This window comes from Xiphias gladius, chromosome 15, assembly GCF_016859285.1.
Source record: "Xiphias gladius isolate SHS-SW01 ecotype Sanya breed wild chromosome 15, ASM1685928v1, whole genome shotgun sequence".
NCBI classification, from domain to species: domain Eukaryota; kingdom Metazoa; phylum Chordata; class Actinopteri; order Istiophoriformes; family Xiphiidae; genus Xiphias; species Xiphias gladius.
In genome coordinates this window covers 12,674,975-12,695,366 of record NC_053414.1, presented here as the reverse complement: position 1 = coordinate 12,695,366, position 20,392 = coordinate 12,674,975, and the positions used below count along the sequence as shown (strand labels likewise).

At 39.5% G+C, this 20,392-nt stretch overlaps 1 protein-coding gene across 12 annotated transcripts in view; it reads right to left on the bottom strand.

The window, feature by feature from the left end:
- Positions 1–20,392, bottom strand: part of inpp4b (inositol polyphosphate-4-phosphatase type II B) — a 237,754-nt gene that overhangs the window by 54,719 nt on the left and 162,643 nt on the right. For all 12 annotated transcript variants that reach the window (XM_040147195.1, XM_040147196.1, XM_040147198.1 and 9 more), the window contains 2 exons: positions 4,992–5,103; positions 1,073–1,142 (listed from right to left, as the gene is read on the bottom strand). In XM_040147195.1, coding sequence (XP_040003129.1) covers positions 1,073–1,142; positions 4,992–5,103 — 182 coding nt within the window. The remainder of the gene's footprint in view (positions 1–1,072; positions 1,143–4,991; positions 5,104–20,392) is intronic.

The window sequence follows — 20,392 nt, the reverse complement described above, 5'->3', positions numbered from 1 at the left end:
TTAAGGAAATGACTTGCCTAGACGTGCTGTGCATGGGCTCCCATATCTCCCTGCTCTCTGTATGCTCATTGTGAAAGGTAATAAAAGTGGAAGACTAAATTGCATTACTCAATCTGGCGGGGTCTGCAGGGAGGGTATTGTTTTGACGGGCCACAGATGTGCACCTGCAAACATGGCTGCACTAAACTAGCTAATCACAGCAGAAACAGTAAGGGGCAATGACACCATGACAACAAGCGTGGGGCTGCTGGGGGGCTTAGGGAGGTGGTGGGAACCTGGATAAAAGAGAAAATGGATGTGTGGAAGAAATGTATTCATGGGATGAAAAAAGGAAACTTGATTCCCAAGTCTCCTCTGAATAAGGAATGTGAAGTTTCAACCAAGCAGGAGTCGTGACCTTTTCAAGTCTATCCCTTTTCTGCCTACTTGTCTTTCATTTTCTCCCTACATATTCTCTTGTTCTCTATCAGTTAGAGAGGCAGATTTACGTGTTTCCACTAAATTAGTCTCACGCAGCTAGTATGGCATATTCTGTTTGCATCTTTTCAGTTAGTCCACGGAGAATCGAGGTTTACCTAATTGTAAGATATATCCCACTATTCTTTCTCCCTGCTTAAAAACCCCAAGACTTCATCTTAATCAAATCAGGAAAAATATAAATTCTTTAATCAAATGGGATATCCCAGAGACACCTCAAATCTTGTTAATGGAAAGGTTATTTAAGGGCAGTTCAATGTTAATTAGATGCATATCAATATTAAGGGACTTTTGGATAAAGGACGATTTTGTATGATGTTAACTACCACAATGCTGCATTACAATAGAGTCTAGATGAATTATTTCAAGCTTTCCTTTGAAGCCATTACATGGAAAGTTCTTGCCATTTTCTCTTGCAAAAATAACTTTGTTTATTGCAAGGGAACAAAGAAACATATTACAAAGAAGTAGGAACAAAAGGTAAATTGGAGGATTTTTTTAAGACATTTTTTTTTTTGGTTTGTTTTTTTCTTTGATTGCCCCGTTATTCAGCAATGAATGGCGACATTACAGGTGTTCAGGGTGTGATTCATACCTGGCCCTGTCAGGGGGTTGTTTTCTCTGTCAATGCAGGCATGGGACGCAGACTCACAAACCAAGGGACACTGGAAAGGAAAGAACACACAGAGAGACACACAGAAAAAATATTACTTGACATCAAAATTTTCTTTTTGAAACAACAGGAGTGATGGTGATTAGTATTTTTCTAAGGAGCTCTTAGTGGTTCAGATTCTGAATGGTCAGATTTTTTTTTAACTGAAATGAAACATTAACTGTTAAACATTCTTTCATTGGTGCAACATAAATGATTTTTGAAAATAACGAGAAATAATGATAATGCAGAAATAATGATAGATTAATGTGTGAATCAATATTTTTTGTTGGCTTTTGGTTTCCATTTGTTTGATTTTGGTTTGCATTACTACAGTAATGTAAATTAATTTCAAAAACACAGCCTGTCCCACAGACTGGAACCAGTAGCTACTGTATGTGCTGTATGGACATTACAAATACTATATTTAAAGACTAGACCCAAAGGGAACCAACACAGAGCAAACATCTGCTTTTGCACTGTTCTCTTTTTAGGTCAGATGCTCATGCATGTTGCACCTCAGCCTTCACTGCAATCACTGATGTCACAGCAGGTGACGGCCAAAGGAGAACACCTGCTGTGACTTCACTGATCGGGGGGTGGGTTGGTAATTTTTTTTTCCTAAACTGCCATTTAGTGACACCATGACAACAGGCGTGGGGCTGCTGGGGGCCTTAGGGAGGTGGTGGGATTCTGGATAAAAGAGAAAATGGTTGTGTGGAAGAACTGAATTCATGGGATGAAAAAAGGAAACTTGATCGCTAAGTCCCCTCTGAATAAGGACTGTGAAGTTTCAACCAAGCAGGAGTGGTGACCTTTTCAAGTCTATCCCTTTTCTGTCTACTTGTCTTTCATTTTCTCCCTACATATTCTCTTGTTCTCTATCAGTGAAAGAGCTAGATTTATGTGCTTCCACTAAATTAGACTCACGCAGCTAGTATGGCATCTTCTGCTTGACTTCACTGATCGGGTGGGGGGCTGGTAATTTATTACCTAAACTGCCATTTAATTCTTTATCAATTTACCATACTGTTGTTTCCTCCTCTGATTCCACATTATTGTGCCTTGTATGCTTCATATACAGAATATCTACAGACTACTGAAACAAATGAGACAATAAAACGACCAACAAAAATAATTTTCTTTGCAATTTATTTTCCTAAACTCTTTATCTTTAAAAAAAAAAAAGTATTAAAACTGTTTACACATGGAGTAATGAACCACGCGTGACTGTAGGCTAAGCCCATTCCAGCGCAGCACATATGCATTTTGCAAAAACAACAATGCTAGATTTACCGCTCTAAACTTTTAGTAATTTTAAAACAATGTGTCCTTGATTTCAGACAAAAGCGGACTAGATTTTGCCAGCTGAAAGACTTTCACTACCAGATTTTATCAGCTGCAGCGAGCTAAGTAAGATTAAGTTAACTCCATGAGTTTGACGTTTTAATGTTTCCAGCTCGCTTGTTTTAAAAGGAAAATCTTTTAAAGGTGTCTTAACTATGTACTAGATAGCTACATACATGATACTGTGCTAAAAAACTGAGGCTAAAGATGCATGTCTTGGGTAACGCTGGCTGAGTGGAGGAGGAAAGAGCTACTAATGTTACGCTAAACTGCGACAGCATCCAGAACTGGTTTCCACATTTTGTGGAGATACTACACAGTAGTTTTGTTAGTCGTGAACTGGGACGTTTTTTTTTTTTTTTTCACTTAACCTATAACCCCATAAACAAATGCAGCTAGTTAATGATGTGCTCCTTGGCTGTGGAAATAACATCCAGTTACTACTGTATGTAGTAAGTTTGTAGGCAGGACATACTAATGATTGCAGCTTTTACTGAAGCAGACAAACACACAGTTTAATGCATTCCTTACACTTTTGCTCTTGTGTAAAGGCAAAAATAAACATTACCATGAAAGCTTGGGGGTTTAGGATGTTATTTTGATGTCAGTTTCTAAAGTAGCATGTCCATAGTGCTATTAATGATAAAAATGTCAAATTACTTTAACAAACAGTGTAAAACTTTACTCTTCTATCTGTACAGTCTGCTAGTCATAATTCACAAATATGTCCATGCCATATTGACATCTAACAATGTTTCTTGCTCGCTGCTTTATGTCAGCTCTGCCCTGTCTGCTGAACCACTGAACACATCTAGACAGCAAAACCTGTCCCCAGAAGAGGACTTTAATGACTGCTAGGAACAATCTATCACCTCTCCTAGCTCAGAAACTGATCCTGAATAAAACAGACCCCAGACCAACAGACAGGCTCACACATAAACTCCAAAATAAAACGTCTCCATTGAGCAGAACGGAAAGAAACAATTTGCATCTGGAATTTTCAGTAAGTGTACAAATAAGGTTTGATAATGAAAAGTATTAACAATGAGCCAAGGGCCACAGCTGTGAAAAGAGTCCCATTTTAATTGTAGGCAGCAGACAGGATGTGTTTGATGGCTCTTTGATGACTAAAATATGTAAAGAGATCAGATCAAAGGTGACTGGAGTCTCTTTCTTGTGTCAGCTGACTGTTTATGTGGGGTCAGTGGAATATTCATGAGCAGCAGCCAGCCAGCCAATGACAGGGAATGATCACACAAGCGCCTCCAGCCCCCCGCCCCCCAGACACAACAACACACACACACACACACACACACACACACACGTACAGTACTTTCAGGTAGCCAGACACACACACGACTAAGGTAAACTGAACAAAAACTTCCCTGCAAGTGAGTCTTGAGTCTCAAGTGAGCCCTACCCAATATTTGTCATATTCCGTCCCTCTTTCCTCCCCTCATCTTCTACAACAGAAACAGCACACACAAGGGGAAACATGCCGTGACAACGCACTCACACACAGACGCGCGCACACACAGGGCAACACATTCATCAAGGCAACACAGGCAGATTGTCAGTGACACTCTGGAGCCTAGCAGGGAACCTCCCTGCACCAGCAACAGGGGTGGGCAGAACTGAAAGCCAGTCAGCCATGTAGAAGCCCTTGGTCAATTATATAAGACAGTGATTCATACACACTCAAAAAAACACATAAATAAAATACACACACACACACACACACACACACACACACACACACACACACACACACACACACACACACACACACACACACAAGAGCAAATCAACAGTAGATAAGGACTGCAAGTCCCCATGCTACCTTGCAGTACCGTGCAGTGATGAAATATTATCAGAATGTTCCCCTTCACACATCAAAAAACATCATTAAAGCTCCTTCTTTACTTTTTAATACTCGACTACTGGCTCTATAGCACACATTTGCTTGACAAATGTTCAACAAATCTGTCTCCATTAGGTATATACAGAAAAATCAAGTGAAATCTGAGTACATACAACTTCATTTCTTGTATGGTGGCACCCCATTTGGATGACACAATCTTCAGTTTACTGTCAGACTCTGTAGGAGACTACTCTTTCCTCCTCTTTCTCTCCTCTGATTATGTGAGTCACTTCAGAGCCAAGTTAAGCCGTATGCATTGTATGAGATTAGAGTGGAGAGGGGGGGGTGGCAGCAACGGCGAGACAGCCACCTACAGGAAATAGCCCGGTCAAATGAATAAAGGTTTCACGAACGGCAACAAAAATGCGACACAAACAGAGTTAAGTGTGTCAGAATGGTAATTTGGTCAGACAACACAAATGTGCTCATAGACACAGACATTACATGCACACACATACCGTAAATCCCCATTAGAGTTTACTGAAGTTTATTTAATCTCATTGGATTTGAGCAGTGCCAGTCTAATCCTAGTATTAGCACAAGGCATCTGGAGCATGGAGACTCCTGCTCCGTCTAGCCACCCGGCTGTTTTACCTTCTGTGATGGTATGTCGGTGGTGATGTGGTCTACATCAACCTCCTCCATCTCCCCCATCTTCAGACGACTCACCACCACTGTTCCTGCTGCACACACACCATCAGATGACCTAAAGGAAGCCAGGAAGAGAGAAAAAGAAACATTTAGCATCGGCCTCTTCGTTTAATCGTTTGAATTAAAAGTCTGTAGTCTGTTCAGGTAAATGATCCTTTCCTGCGGCTACTACCCATCTATGAGCCTCAGAAATACTCATCTCTGTGTTGAGCTCCCCAAAATATCCAAACCTAATAAGCTTATTGTGAAATTACAAAGCTGTTGGACTTAAAAGAGAAATCAGGACATAGACGCTTGCACTGTGGCGATTTCTTTTCCTGACAGGTTTTGCAGAAGGGGCTGCATGCAGATTAAAGCTGAGCCTGCTCCAGTGGGAAGTTGATGGGGGTGACGGAAGGAACATTTCGTGTAACTGTTCAAATGGTCGTCTAATAACCAAGGCTATGTGCCCTGACAGACATGAAATTGATACTAGAGTTTTCATATCAGGGAGCCCGACCAATCACTTTCCCAATCATTGTGCCATGATTAAGGAGCTGATAGAAAATCTATAGTATTGGCAGCAAGACAGATGCTCTCAAATGAAGAAAAATGGTCCCTGAGCATCCCACAAGCAAGTCTGATCACCTTAGCAGACCCATCCCTAATGTGCTCAGTTCCACTCCAGCTGGAGAAAATATTGGATGCTGTGTGCCAGACAGTGGTCTAGGGAGACAGGGGGGAGGATGACACACCCGTGCCTGAGGAGGGGAAAACGCAAGGATAGTGATGGAAGCAGAAAGGATGCTTTCAAGGCCAATCCATCTTGGTCGGACATGAGAAAGGAAATCTAATCGCACCCAAGGGACATGAGGAGAGAAAAAAAAGATACACTGAGCAGTAGTAGGGAGGAATGTGAGGGAATACAGTAGAGGAAGAGTGGGAATGCTAGGAGGGAGATGGAGGGAAAAGTGTCTCTGTGGTAGGACACTGGGAGCTTCAGTTAGTGCTTAATGTCTGACATCGGTCCCCTAGCAGAGAAAAATCATTGTTCCTTGCCAGACACCTGTCTCAGTGTTTACTCCTCTGCTCATCTTCCCGTTTCCCCCCATTCCTCATCCTCATCATCTCTCTCCCCCTGTTTCTCTGTGCAACAGAGGACTGAAGCACGGTGAAAGAAAGTCACCCTGACTTTGAAGAAACAGTATGTACTGACAGTGGCCCACAAATAATCGAGGAAATGGAGATTAACATGCATCACATTCAGTGATGGTCTTCCCAAGGCAACCTGAGGGGTTACAGTGGCCCTCTACTCTTCAGATTGCTCTGCCTCAATCCGCTAATGAAACCCTCCATTTAAACAGACAGGAGACTTTTTTTTAAATTGCTTCAAGGTCATTTATTCATGCCTCTGAGAGATATATTGTGATTTTTCTGATTTCCAAATGTAAACTCAGCACCTGTTCAAATACAAATTCTGCTAAAATCAAGTGAAACGCAGAGAGACTAACGTCTGACAGAACGTTTGGTCTGCAGTGACACCTTTTTTTTTTTTTTTTTGCACAAACTACAGTCTTTTAGCATGCACACAAACTGACCTCAAATTAACTTTGAAGGTTTTGATTAGAACTGTGGATGAAAAAGAAGCCTGTCTCCCACTCCCCTCCCCTCCCAGATCCCTCCACCATTCCTCTTGCCGTCTGTTAGAGCTGGCATGGAAACAGATCCACAGCCGGTTCTTTGCCTGCGAGTCTCTCTTTTTTTTTTTTTTAAATATAATTGGCCCAGGATCTCTTTTATGACAACACTTAATCAGACGGCTTTGTTAAAGTGACAAAAATAATGTGCTTAAAATGTCTGCTGTGAATTTGGCACAATTCAAAGAATGATTAGTTATCAGGGAAGTGCCTGAAGAGTTTTTTTTTTTTTGAAAGCCTCTCTTGCAATTTAGAAACACATTTTATGACATAGTACAGTACATGGTACTTTACAGCAACTGCTCAACTGAGTCAATACTGTAAATTATTTGTATAAAATAAAAAACTCCTGCTGAGTGTCAAATTTTACATTTATTTCCACTGAATAATAACTGGAATAACCTAATTCTCTATAGAAATGTCTATAGAAAATGTACAGCTTATTGTCCTCTAAGGATCCTAAAAATAATATTTTATGGTTAAGTTAGAACTTTTCTTACTTCCTACTGAGGTTAGATGAATTAGTATAGTCTTCACTGAAGAAGCTGCTGTATTATGTTTACTTAGTTGTGAAGATATGTGTAACCAGTTTTATTCTGGGGACAAAAATACACACGCTAGAAAAGTTAATTTGCCCAATAAACACTGACTGCAAAGGCTGTTCAAAACATTAAGTGCAGTGACACTCAGCGCCGTACGAGTTTGTCTCTACAACAATGAATTTAACAGCCTGTCACATTGCAGTCTGTGATCCAAAGAAATCTGACAACCCTTACAATGAGGATGAATGTATTCAATTAAATGGGAAACATCCACCAGGGCCAGTCTCTTACAAAAATGTTTTCACAGATTGTCTTAAATTTAAAAAAGGAAGTCAGTAAAGATTATGGCAAGTTTAGAATCTTTGAGACAAACATGTCGTACCTAAAACCACCACAGTTAACAACCAAGACAGAAACTCATTTTTGAGTTTGAATATTTTGAGTCAACATAACCAGCCCAGTAGGTGAGCTGAATATACAGTATGTGTGCGTTGTTATGTCGCAGAGACCTGAGCACCATTATGTGTTTGCATTTTTTTTCCCACTGTATTGCAATTAGCTTTATTAGTTTCTCCCCCTATTACTATAAATATTATTATTACTACTGCTATTATTTGCTTGTTTGGTGGTTAGATGGCAGATGATTGCTAATGTTGCTAATGGTCATTCTATGTTCAGTGAAATGGGAAGTTTCACGGCGCAATGTGGTGACCTACGCAAAATTTGGAAACACAACAGGTAATTTTCAGAAGTTGTTTTGTCTTTGTAAGTAAAACCTGATACTTGTTTTTGCTCATCTTGTGGAAGTGGTAAAGTTGGTACGGGTGTGTACATAATAATGATGGTCCTGTGAAAAATCTTCGGTAGTGGAAACCAGTCTAATGGACCTAGACAGACAACCAGAGGACCATAAGTGGCCAAGCAAATGCCCTCTTTCTGCTGGATTATTGCCAGCCAAAAGACAAAAAAAATTACATAGTGATGGCAAGTGAAGAACAATTCAAACCTTCTCAAGGCTGTGAATTTAACACTCTGTGTGTGGGAAGTTCATCAAACAACTTGAAAGCAGCAATACTGTACTTCTGGGATTATCAGATGCTTTTCTCTGTGGGAAACCTCACAGAGGAAAACACCTGACAGCCACAGAAAAGAAGCAAAACACTACTGGCTTTCTCCCTCACAAGGGCTTTAGTTCCAACTATAGGAAACTAAAAATACACAGCCTGGAAAAACTATTTTGGTTTTTGCTCCGGATTTTGCCCATAGATATGGTTTAAGAGTCCTTCAGGACACCTTAAAGCTGTACATTACCCGTGCAATGGGAGTGGTCAGAGAAAACTAATTGCCAGGATCCTACACAGGCAACGAGAACGCTACAGCCTTGAAGTGTTGCAATGACAGTGTAGATGGGATTCTTGACCTATATAAAGCTGGACGGGTGGGCTAAATATAGCGCTGGCTAGTTTTCACTGAGGACAGATGTTAGGACACGAGACTGTAATAATGGGGAATGCCAACTTTCGAAGTTATACTGCCGGTCCAGATTTCCATTGGTGATGAATGACATTATCATGTGACTCGGCAGTAATTTCACATTTTGCAACCAGAGGACTGACTCAATCAATAAGACTACACTGCAGGCATTGTTCATAGAGCTGGCAAAAATCACCAGGGGACACTATACTAAGCACACACTCTCTGGCTTGTCTGGACCAATTGAATTATATTCCCAAAGAAAAAACTGCCCTGGTTTTCTCTTGATGAAAGAGACTTCCACGAAAAATACTTATTCAGTCTTAATCTAAAATTAATGGAAAAAACTCTGCGTATCTTGGGTTTAAAGGGGCAATCTCGAAGATTTCAGTACTGGTTGACTGCGACGCCTGAAGTTTCTGTTGGTAACTGCAAATGCAGTTTAATAATACAGGTCACAGAATTCTCGGGGCATCAAAACAAATTATTGTCATTTTAATAAAGAAGTCAATGATTAGGTAATAACTGGCCTTTTTCCATCATTCTGTGAGCAACCGTGATCTGATTTTATGCTGCACACAGAATGACTCTGTGAACAGCTGGGCACAGTGAAAGGAGCTGGTTACCTGGCTGAGAAAAAAATGACTTGTTTCGTACAGGCATTTTTGATGAGCAACAGTTGTAAATGCAAAGTTCACTGACAAACATGTCGGAATTCCTTTGGCAATTTCATAAGAAAAGTCAACTTGTGTTTCGCCAGTGAAATGCTTTTAATGTGAAGCTGCCACAGCAGGAAATGTTCGGTTTGCATTAGCAGTAGCTTAATACAGCATTTTTCCCAGGAATGTCGCCACAGTACAAAATACTGCAAATATAAAAATATTGCGATACTTTTGAGCCATTGGCTCAGTTACCATTTTGTTATCTCATTCGGTGGTAGATCCCACATTTATTTAAGTGAAAATATTTGAGATTGGCACTTTAAGTTTTGTAAAAATTGGATTGGTACTGAAATTAAGTTTGTTTTTTTTTATTGGCAGTGGCATGCTCAGAAGTTTCTATGCTTGAAAGGTCAAATAAGATAAGATTTTCAATCACAGCAAGCTGATTTATCGGGAATAAACCAGTGTGATCAGTCTCTACAACATGCAAATTTATCCAAAAAATTCTGTTTGACTGCTGCAATACATCTGTAATATGCAGAATAGGAGCTATGTCAGGGCAAGATGCATACTTGCACAAGATATGTGAGAGTTTTAATGCATCCTATTTGTTCCAGTTCCATCACACACACGCTGCTGTATTCTTGCATGATGAGAACTGTCATCACACTACATTTACTTTTATGTTATTGCTTTACCTGTGCCAGTAACAGTCTGATATAAGCTGTTTTCACAGAAGAAGCAAGGTGGAAAAAAAATATATATCCATAAGGGATGCTATTTCTCTAACCAGTGACATAAATCAAGACTGGGCTCAAGAGTAGGCAGTTGATTACTCTTGTGTGCAATGTCTATACATTTTACCGAATTTTTAAGAAAGTCACATCAGAGACATATGATAAGAAAGCTGTCGATTTGAATGATTTGATGAACTCAGATGACTAAATGGGAAAATCCCACTCATATATGAGCTACTATGGGATGGAGTGAAAATCTTTGCCAATATAATGTTTCTGGATAGTAACTATTGAGAAAAATAAATGTTTGAATATTGTACCATATGTTAATGGTTTACAGTGTAAACGGTATGTTTCCATACGTTACAGCTGTGTGCAGTAGAGCCCGACCGATACTGGATTTTTGGGGCCGATGCCGATACGGATTTTAGGAAGTAAAAAATTCTGATAGATATATCGGCCGATATTCTTTAATTTTATATATATATATACATACAGATATATACATACATATATACTGTATATACATATATTATATGTAACAGTTATATTGAAAAGGAAAAATGATGGGGTCATTGTTTTTTAACTTTCAAGAAATCCAGTTAGCAACTTACTGTGAGGACTAAACTTGACTCTGCACCACCATCTTCTCAGCTGGGATGCGTACTCTGCTACATGTCCTGAGTATGTGCTGAGTATTACTACCAAGAGCTTGAGAGTATTTCAGGAAACTGTTCTCACTTCTACTGCCCGCTGTTTTTACCACAGACCTATAGAAACCGATAAAACCCCGATAAGATTAGCTTCATTTCATGCTGAGGAGCATGGCTACACAATGTAACAACAGGTTGTAGTGTTCATGGTGGTACGGGGCTGGCTGAGAGGCTAGTGGCAGTATGCATAAAGCCGGTGTTAATGAGGCTGAAAAGATGGGTCTAATTTAAAAATAATGAGCTGCGGTGGTTATCCCTCTATCAGCCTACTTTCAACTACTGATATCTTGAATCTCAGAGTAAAGCAGGACCCAATCTATAAAATTTCATGTTCACCAATGAGATCCATTTACTGTAATATTCTCAAAGCAACTCTGACCAAATCTGATAGGGTTTAGTACTTAATAGTGACCTACCTACCTCATTTCTAATTTTACTAGGTTTTAAAATGTTCCTATGGCATTTTTCCGTTGCCAGTATTGTATTTATAATTGTGATTTTATCCACACTTATCTTTGTTTTAATTTATCATACAGTAACATATGTTCTGTTGCAGCTACTCAACAGTGGATTTTTACTGTATGTATTTCTTTCCTTTTACCCAGGTCATCAGTATAATATTAAAGGGCCTGTCTGCCACTTGTCTGTCACAGGTGCTATTGCACTTTACAAAAAATCAACACACACACACACGCACACACGCACGCACGCACACACGCACACACGCACACACACACACACACACACACAAAGCAAACATGAAGCTTTGGCAGTGTGAGTAAGACAAATCAAGAGTGTATCTTGCAAAGTATTTTAGTATGAAATTCCCTCTTTGTTCTTCCAAGGACACTGCTTTTTTGCTGAGCCACAGCTTAGGGACAGCAACATATACACAAATTTTGTACTAAAAAGACTTAAGATGTTTGACTTACTGAACTCAGACTGCTGGAGTCCCTTATTAGCTTTATCTTAGCTTTGTAATGCATTTTTGCACAGAACAAGGACTGACAACTTTGCCTGAATCATTTACATTGCCTTGGAAAGGGATCTCTTCGTGGTCATTAAGAAGAGGGAGAATGATTACAGCAATCAATAACTTTTTCAATGTACACAGGAGCATGTGAGTACTGTTTTGAGATAGATTTGAAAAAAATGAACCTATCCTTTAATGTGTATGACAGCTGTTATGTGCCAAATTATATAAATTGGATTCAAAGCCAGATATGCTGTATGAACTGGGTGAGGGTGAGCACCAAGTGTCAATCACAAGTAGGAATGTAATTACATACACACTTACAGCCCCTCGTTCCTCACTGTACCCAACCAACACAGACACACTCATGCACATCATCCTTGTCTGCTTCCAACATGCTACATACAACAGTTCTCATTAAGAGTGCAACACAATTTAATATATATGCATATAGTGTCACAGTTAAGATGAGAGCGATCAAAAGACGCATGTATTTTTGTTTTCAACCATGTGCCTCCAGTTGTGTGAGTACATTTCTGATGATGAAAATGGCTGGCATACATTCAGCGTGAAGTCCTTGAATAGCTAAGTGCAGATCAATGACAATTGAATGAGAGTGGGTGGAGAGTGGGAGAGGGCAGGTAGTGTAGCGACACAGAGCGTACCCGGATGATGACCTTCATCACCACTTACTCAATGAATACTATATTATCAACACTTCAGTGGTATGGGGTCAAACCAAGCTAGCACACTGCATTGCAAAACATGAAAAATCCTAAAAGTAATTCTCACACATGCATCAGATTCTGAAAAAATGAGGAGAAAATCACATATTCTTTTCAAGTGTAATGACTCAGAAACAGGGAGGGAAGGTAAATGCCCCTACAAAGAGCCACCAAGGCTTTATAATTATTTTTCAATAAACTGTAAAAAAGCCAACAAAACAGAGTCTCCTTTCATCTGTGTCAAACAAATGCTTTTTCTTCTGTAAGTGCTCTTGAAAAAGAAGCCAACCAACAGTATATAGACTGCCAATGATTCGGATAAGCGTGCAATTACTGAAGGATGAACATTGGCTTGATGAGGATATGAAATGTTAATGCTTAAAGGAATAGTTCAACATTCTAGAAAATACTCTTATTTATTTTCTTGCTGAGAGTTATATAAGAAGATTGATACCATTCCTATATCTGTTAGTCAAATATGAAAATGGAGCCAGGAACAATTAACTTCAGATAAATATGGAAACTTTCTTCTCTCTGTCAAAGGCAATTATATATGAGCACCAGCACCTCTAAAACTCAATAATTAACAAAAAAAAAGAAAAAAGAAAAAAGAAAACAAAATGTAAAAACGACAGGTTGCTGTTTTACATAGGGTTAGATGCGAGACATAGCCATAAGGACCTTCTGGAGTCACTGCATAAAGACTTCAGGTCTTCAAGCTAAGCTAACTGGCTGCTGGCTGTAGCATCACATTTAGTGTGAAGATATGACAGTGGTATTTATCTTCTCATCTTAGTCACTGAAGAAAAAGAGCGTATTTCCCAAAATATCAATCTATTTATTTTAACATTCTATAGTTTGGTACACAGAATGGCCTGTGTAATCAGGAAAGGTGTCTAGACTTCATCTGTCATGGAAAGGTTGGTGCAGTCATGTAATTTGGATTGAGTTAATGAAACATGCAGTAAAATCAGATGGAGGAAGCAACAAATAAAAGTTTAATACAGACAACCTGTTAATTGCTTGCATAAGATGAAAGAAAAGCACAATGAGCATCCCTTTAATCCTACATTTCAAAACATTGTAGTCAGCTCATAATTTTGTGTCTTGTATAAAGAAATTCCCCGGTTGATTTTATTAGTAATATTATTAGTTTTGACAAAATGCGGTATTCTGTAGAAGCACAACAAAATATCAGCGATAGCATCATTTTTTCCCCACAGATTATTCTTTCTTAGGTTTGTTATGCTAGTAGTGGCTAATGTAGCCAGAAGCCCCAAGCAGCAATGAGAAGCAGTCTACATAGGTCTGGTAATCTCATTTCTTTCTAACTCCAAAGCCCCAGATTTTTATCGTGTAGATTTTTTTCACTTTTGGTCTTCAGCCCCAACCGGATAGAACCAATTTGTCAGATTTTGCGCTGCTCTTTGGAACTACAAAAGACTGTATACAAGTTTTTTCACATATGCAGTAGTTACTCCCCAAGAACTGTAAACAGTAAAATGTGTGGCGACCCCCTGAAATCTCAGGTCCCCTGAAGTCTAAAACATCCACAGCACTTGAACATATGCACTATTCACCCATTTGCTTACTCACACAACACTGGCCATTTTTGGATGGACTGCGACAGCGAGGCCAGCCTTAGAAACGCAAATGTCTGTGACTGACTGACTGACTGAGTGGGTGAGTGATGAAGTTATACCATTGGTTGGCCGGCTGAGTGTTGGATTTTCCTCAGTGGCTGTTTCTCTCTCACAATGAATTGGTGCAAACTGTTTCTATTGTGTCCTCTGGGGGGTGTTTACAAGCAATGTTGCCAACTTAGTGTCTTTATTACTAGATTTACCGACTTTTCAGACCCCTTTAGCGACTTATTCAAAAAAGCATCTAGTGACAAATCTAGCGACTTTTCGGACAAATTTAGGTACTTTCTGTAGAAGAGAGTTGCCAGTATTGCCCTGCAGGCGCAAGATTAGGCTCTCTTTTTGCAGGCATACCTCTTTATGTGTCTCATGCAGTTCACGTCAGCTGACACATAGGTGAATAAGCTTCTAACTTTCTCTCTGAGTGATCATTTTACAAGTAAATATAGCCAAAATCACAGCATAGCCGTTTTCTTTAACTTATGTATCAGGTGATTTTGTCAGAAGACATCGATTATAAAATTATGATTTTAGCAGTGCAGAGCAGCAGCTTGGATATGGCTTGGAAGTGACTGCTGGTTAACATGTAGTCTTAAATAGCTGCATTTCAGTCACCATTTCATACATTTTCCATTGTCTAACAACAGAAAGGGAAAAACATGTAAAGGAGAACAGCTTTATTAAATTACTGGATATATGAGCATAGACAGTGAAAGGGAAGAAAAGAGATAAAGGGTGGTCCAGCCATATACTAGGTTTTGACCTAGTCCTCTTTGCTGTTTACCTGCCCCTAAATACTGATGAATGGTGTAGAGTGCTTCACAACTGTCTTGTTGTTTAACTGAGATTGAGTTTTCCTAAAATGAAATTAAGACTACAACCTGACATCATGCATCTCATCTCTTGTCTAAGGTCTTTCTCTTCTTTAGGTTGTTCCTCTCTACCCCAAACTGATTAGGCAATGGTAGATTAAGACGTTTTCCTTAAGGAGCCAAATATTACTTGCAAAACAGCACCTTGTGGGTTGATAAATAGATTATGTAAGTCATTTGATCAATATGTCTACCACTTGTGACCTTGATGACAGATTTAAAGGCATAAAAGCCCAAGACATCTACTTTAGACGGAACTACAAGGAACATATATATACAAATGGTACACATACAAAATGAGATCGAAGCAAAAAGAAAGGACAGAGACAGGAAACAAAAGAGCAGGAGAGCAATTTGTTGCTCCATGTGGCATGTGATTGTTTCTTTCTACATCATTACTAAACTGTTACCTGGAAAGCTGCAAAGGCATTTTGTCAGGGTGATCTATGTCAGAGTCCTGGGAGACCTAACAGAACTAAGCCATGAGAAATAGCAGGTCTCATCAACGAACTCAGAGGAGGAAGCATTAACAAACCTTTAGCTGTGTCCCTATATAAGTTTGATTAGGGGGTTGAAGGGAATGCTGCATTCAAATGACACAATGTGCATGTATATGTATGTTAGTGAGGAAGAAAGAAAGAAAAGAAGAGTGTGTGTGAGAGAGCTAAAGGAAAGCAGATGGACTGTGAGAGCTACTGTTGCTAGTGGTGATTGTACTGGCTTGTTGACATAGGTAGGCAGTAAATGATAGGTGTGCTGTGCTCCATTGACTCTTACTGGCGAAGGAATTGAATGGGGATGTAGTAGGAAGGCCATGGATCTGCAGGGATTTTTTAGGTGGTAATACAACACAAGTACACCTGCACACCCAGACTTTCCTTCACACCACCACACACAAACACACACACACACACACAAACACACACACACACACCCACACCACACACACACACACACACACACACACACACACACACATACACACACACAGTAAGACAGACGGGAATGGAGGAGTGAATGTCTGCAGAGAGGCAGTCGAGGATGTAGGTTAACACACTCAGCAGGACCCATAATCCATAGGGACTTTGTAGAGATGAAGGTAAAGAAACAAAGACAGAATAGAGACAGCAGAGGAGCTGAGACTGTGTTTCAAGAATGCTAATGAGCGGGAAGCAAAGTGAAGCCTTGTCTCGGCATTTGCCTCTTCAATCTTTAGAAATGCTGGATATTTGCAACTGCCATATGGTAGTACAATATAATGCTCGACACCAACATACTGCAGATTTTATGCTCTGTTCATTGCCTCCCTTTAACGTTAAGAATTGATTTTAAAAATGTAATTCTGACTAACAAGACATTATACAATGGGTCCCCTATTATGAGTGTAAAACAGCTTAAAGCTCTGAAAAGTGCTTGTGAGTGGACCTGGAGTAGGGATTGTTTTGTCAAAGTATTATTTCCCAGGTGAAAAATTTACTTTTCTTTTTTTTTTTTTCTACCTTTCAGATTACATTTGTAACTATTATTTTATGGGCTATATGAGAAAAGTTTACTTAAGGGGCAGACACTTCTAGTTATGATTTGGAGGTCATGAGTGATCAAACCAAGGTGTTGACCAAGCAAATTGGTGTTGACAACATCAATGTCATAGGGTATGAACAGGAGAAAAAGTCAGCAAAATGTTCTCCCTGTTCTCGATCATCGATCAACCTCTGGAGAGTTTAGTTTTCGTTTGCATATGTATTCAGTTTTGGCCTTTCTCAATTTCTATGCCTTTCCTGTGCAAACTACAGCATAAATGAACACCACAACAGTTATCAATACATGTCCATTTCTGTTTTGGTACAGGCATATGTGTTAATTCATGTTCTTGCAGGATTTGTAGAGCTGCTTAGCAACATAATTAACTGTGGTCACCCGCTTACTAAGTGTATTGTCAATTATGTCTACTCAGTTGTTACCTCCACCGAGGAGGTTATGTGATCACCCTTGTCTGAACCGATTTGCACCGAAACTTTGTCGAGAGATGGGGTGTGGGCCAGGGAAGAACCCATTAAATTTTGGGGCAGATCTGGATCATTTACAATTAATTTGAATTTTTCCTCTGAAGTCTGGTGTATTTTCTTTGACATTGGCCTTGGTGGCTGCGCTCTACTGAGCACATTTTCTAGTTTGTTACTTTGTCATGGTGCCAGGTTCTTCCCTGGGCATGTCGGGATAAGGCATTTTTCAACATTTTTGTCAATATTTGGCCTTGGCAGAGGTATGCGCTCTACTGAGTGCCATTCTAGTTTTGTATGTGCTACTATCAGACTGTCAAGAAATAGAAAGACTGTGTGTTGGTGGAAATGAGTCTTTATTTATGGTTTGCTTAATATTTCTAGGGTTCAACGGCCTTAAGGTCTGTTCTCAACTTTACTGACTTACTTTCATATAAATAATCTACAGTAATCTTTCCACAATAATAATTTCCATGTTTAAAAAGAAAGAATGAAAGAATTTTAAGTGAAATAACTGCAGGACTGGCAAAAATGTTTTAACAAAACAGAATCCTAAGATGAAGCTCTACTGTAACTTTCAAAAGTAACATATGATAAGGAAGTCTTCAGTGGATGTGCCAAGGACAGGTTGATACCCTCTTCTTCAAAATGAACAATCAACTGCTTATTAAACTATGCCTGTTTGTGTGTGGGCATCTGAGTGAATAAAACTACGTGTAAAAATGTTTGTATGTGCATGCTGAAAAACTCACACCTAGATCGTATTTGTAAAACGCTATACAGGTAATAAATACATTTGCAGAGAAAATGCCAACACCTCTTAACAATATTAATGCTGGAAAAGTCCGCTGTGCCAAATAAACAGTTTATACAAAACACTGAGCAGCAGGCACAGATTACAAATAACATCTGAAATACACTAAGCATTAAAGATGGAGAGGGAACTTCAGAAGGAGGATCGATGAAGAAAAAATGTAAAGTTTGCTCTGAGGGTGGTGCTAGATTAAAGGCCGTGTTATTATCTTTAGCAAAATAGATTATCCTCTGTACATTGACCATTTCTGCACACTCAGCTTGTCAGGCTCAGCCTTATGTTAATCAGTCTACTCAGCTACATTAGCTACGTTAAGAGCCAAATGCTAGCATCAGCCTGCTAAAGGATAATGTTAGAGCTGCTGAACTAGGGAAAATCTTAAACTGTTGGTGGCGCTAGATGAAAAGTCAGGAGATCAACAACAAAATTAGGATTCAAATGACCAGATGTTGAGATACTTCAGTCTGGACCAATGTGTCGTGCTTTAAGTTTGACTAAACATCCCTTTTAGCCGTGCTATCAAAAAGATGTTTTTTTTCTTTTGTTTTAGATAGGTAAACGGTCACTGCCCAAGATGTAGATACAGTTGATATCTTTTTATTTTATTTTCTAGAACATTTTTCCTGTTTAAAGCTCACTAAAGCTATGTGTAAAAGGGAAACGACTTTAAACAAAATATGTGTAGTGTGCAGATTGAGATCAAAACAACCAGGTGAGTCTCAGGCTAAGTCTTCCCAAGGGACTCAAAGTCACTTTCAAAAAACAATACGAAAGTCCAGCAATAACTCTGCTATTAAAACTAGCCTTTGAAATTGGGTTATGGCAGGCAACTCGGAGCTCTTTTCTCCTTCCCAATGAATGAGACGGTGTTAAGGCTGTGTTGATGCAGGTCATGGGTATAGACAAGGCAGGTAGTTAGGATTCTGTATGAGCTCCCTCTCAGGGTGTTAAAAAGACAAAGGGATCGGGTTCTGCAAAGTTATGTCTCCTTGTAAAATATAACTTCAGACTAACATGGAGCACGATAGGAATGTGCCCTTTATGTTAATAGAGGAGTGTATGTACACTGTAATAATAAAAAAACATCTGTGCTTCTTCCTTTCTTGGATATGAAAACACAAGTGCAAGGAAGCCAAAACTTTAGGCAGGAAATATTTCTTGTTCACTGTTGAATATTTATCTCTCTCCCGCTCACCCTCCCCTTAGTTAAGACACAGTTCTAAAAGTATACTAATACTGGGCTAAGGATAGATATTTGACCTTGACCTAACATGAAGGTAGAATTGGATTGGATTGGATTTTGCACAGACAGTTTTACAAAAAACGTGAAGGCTATGTAAATAGACTGCACTTAGATAGTGCCTTTATAGTCTTAATTGACCACTCATAGCACTTTACACTACTGCCACATTCACCCATTCACACACATTCATACAGCGCTTTTCTATACAAACAGTGCTTTCTATAAAGACACACATTCACTCACCGATGATACATCGGGGGGCATTTGGGGTTCAGTATCTTGCCCAAGGACACTTCCGCACTCAACATGCGGAGTGGAGGAGCCGGGGATCAAACCACCAACCTTCAGCTTAGTGGACGACCCGCTCTACCTCCTGAGCCCCGCCCCATGGAGGTAATGGGGGATTTGGCAACACACACATCCACAAGCCCCTGTGGTGTGTGTGTTGTGTGTTTTTGTATGTGACGGTGTGTTATATCCACACATACCAATATCTGAAACAAGAAATTTATGCAGACATCACCAGCTCCTTTTGCTCACACAAACTGTATGACCAGACCTGAGTGACCATTTACGTAAATTTGGGTGAACAAAATATTAGAAATGCGCCCGAGCAGCACATCCCTGCAGTGTAGCCTAACTCACAGTTTACTCCAAACAGTGTCAACATTATGAGTCAACATGAGCTCCTTGTTATGCTAATAGAAGATACATGTCACTGTGGATATGCAGCATGCATGATTGGACAAACACAAGTAGAATAGATGCTACTTATTCTTGTTTGTTAAGATGCTCTAAACAGCAACAAGCTGATGACTCTTGAGATTTCTCAAGGTTACTGGAATCAGACACCAAAACAAATACCACAAAAAGTGGCGGCACAAGTCTCAACCTATTTCAACCTTGATAGAGGAAAGCATGAATGGACTATAACTGCACTGAATAAAGGTCGTGCCGAAATACAGAATTTGTAAGATTTTGGGGATGTCAGTCAAGCTCTGTTTGGACACGCTCACACAGAAGTTCAATAAAACATATGGAAAATCTAAATGAAAAAAGACTATTTGTAAGATATTGCAAATAACATTATCCAGAAACCATAAAACTTAGTGGCCCTGGCACACTTTCGTACACCCCGACTGGTGATTTTAATTATTTTGGCCGATTAAACCTCTTCTCAGGGCTTTGTGGGGGTTTACTGACTGCGCTTATCCGACATCTCGCTCGCTCTGATGTTAACGTTACACCTAATGTTAAGGTGGAAAAAAATG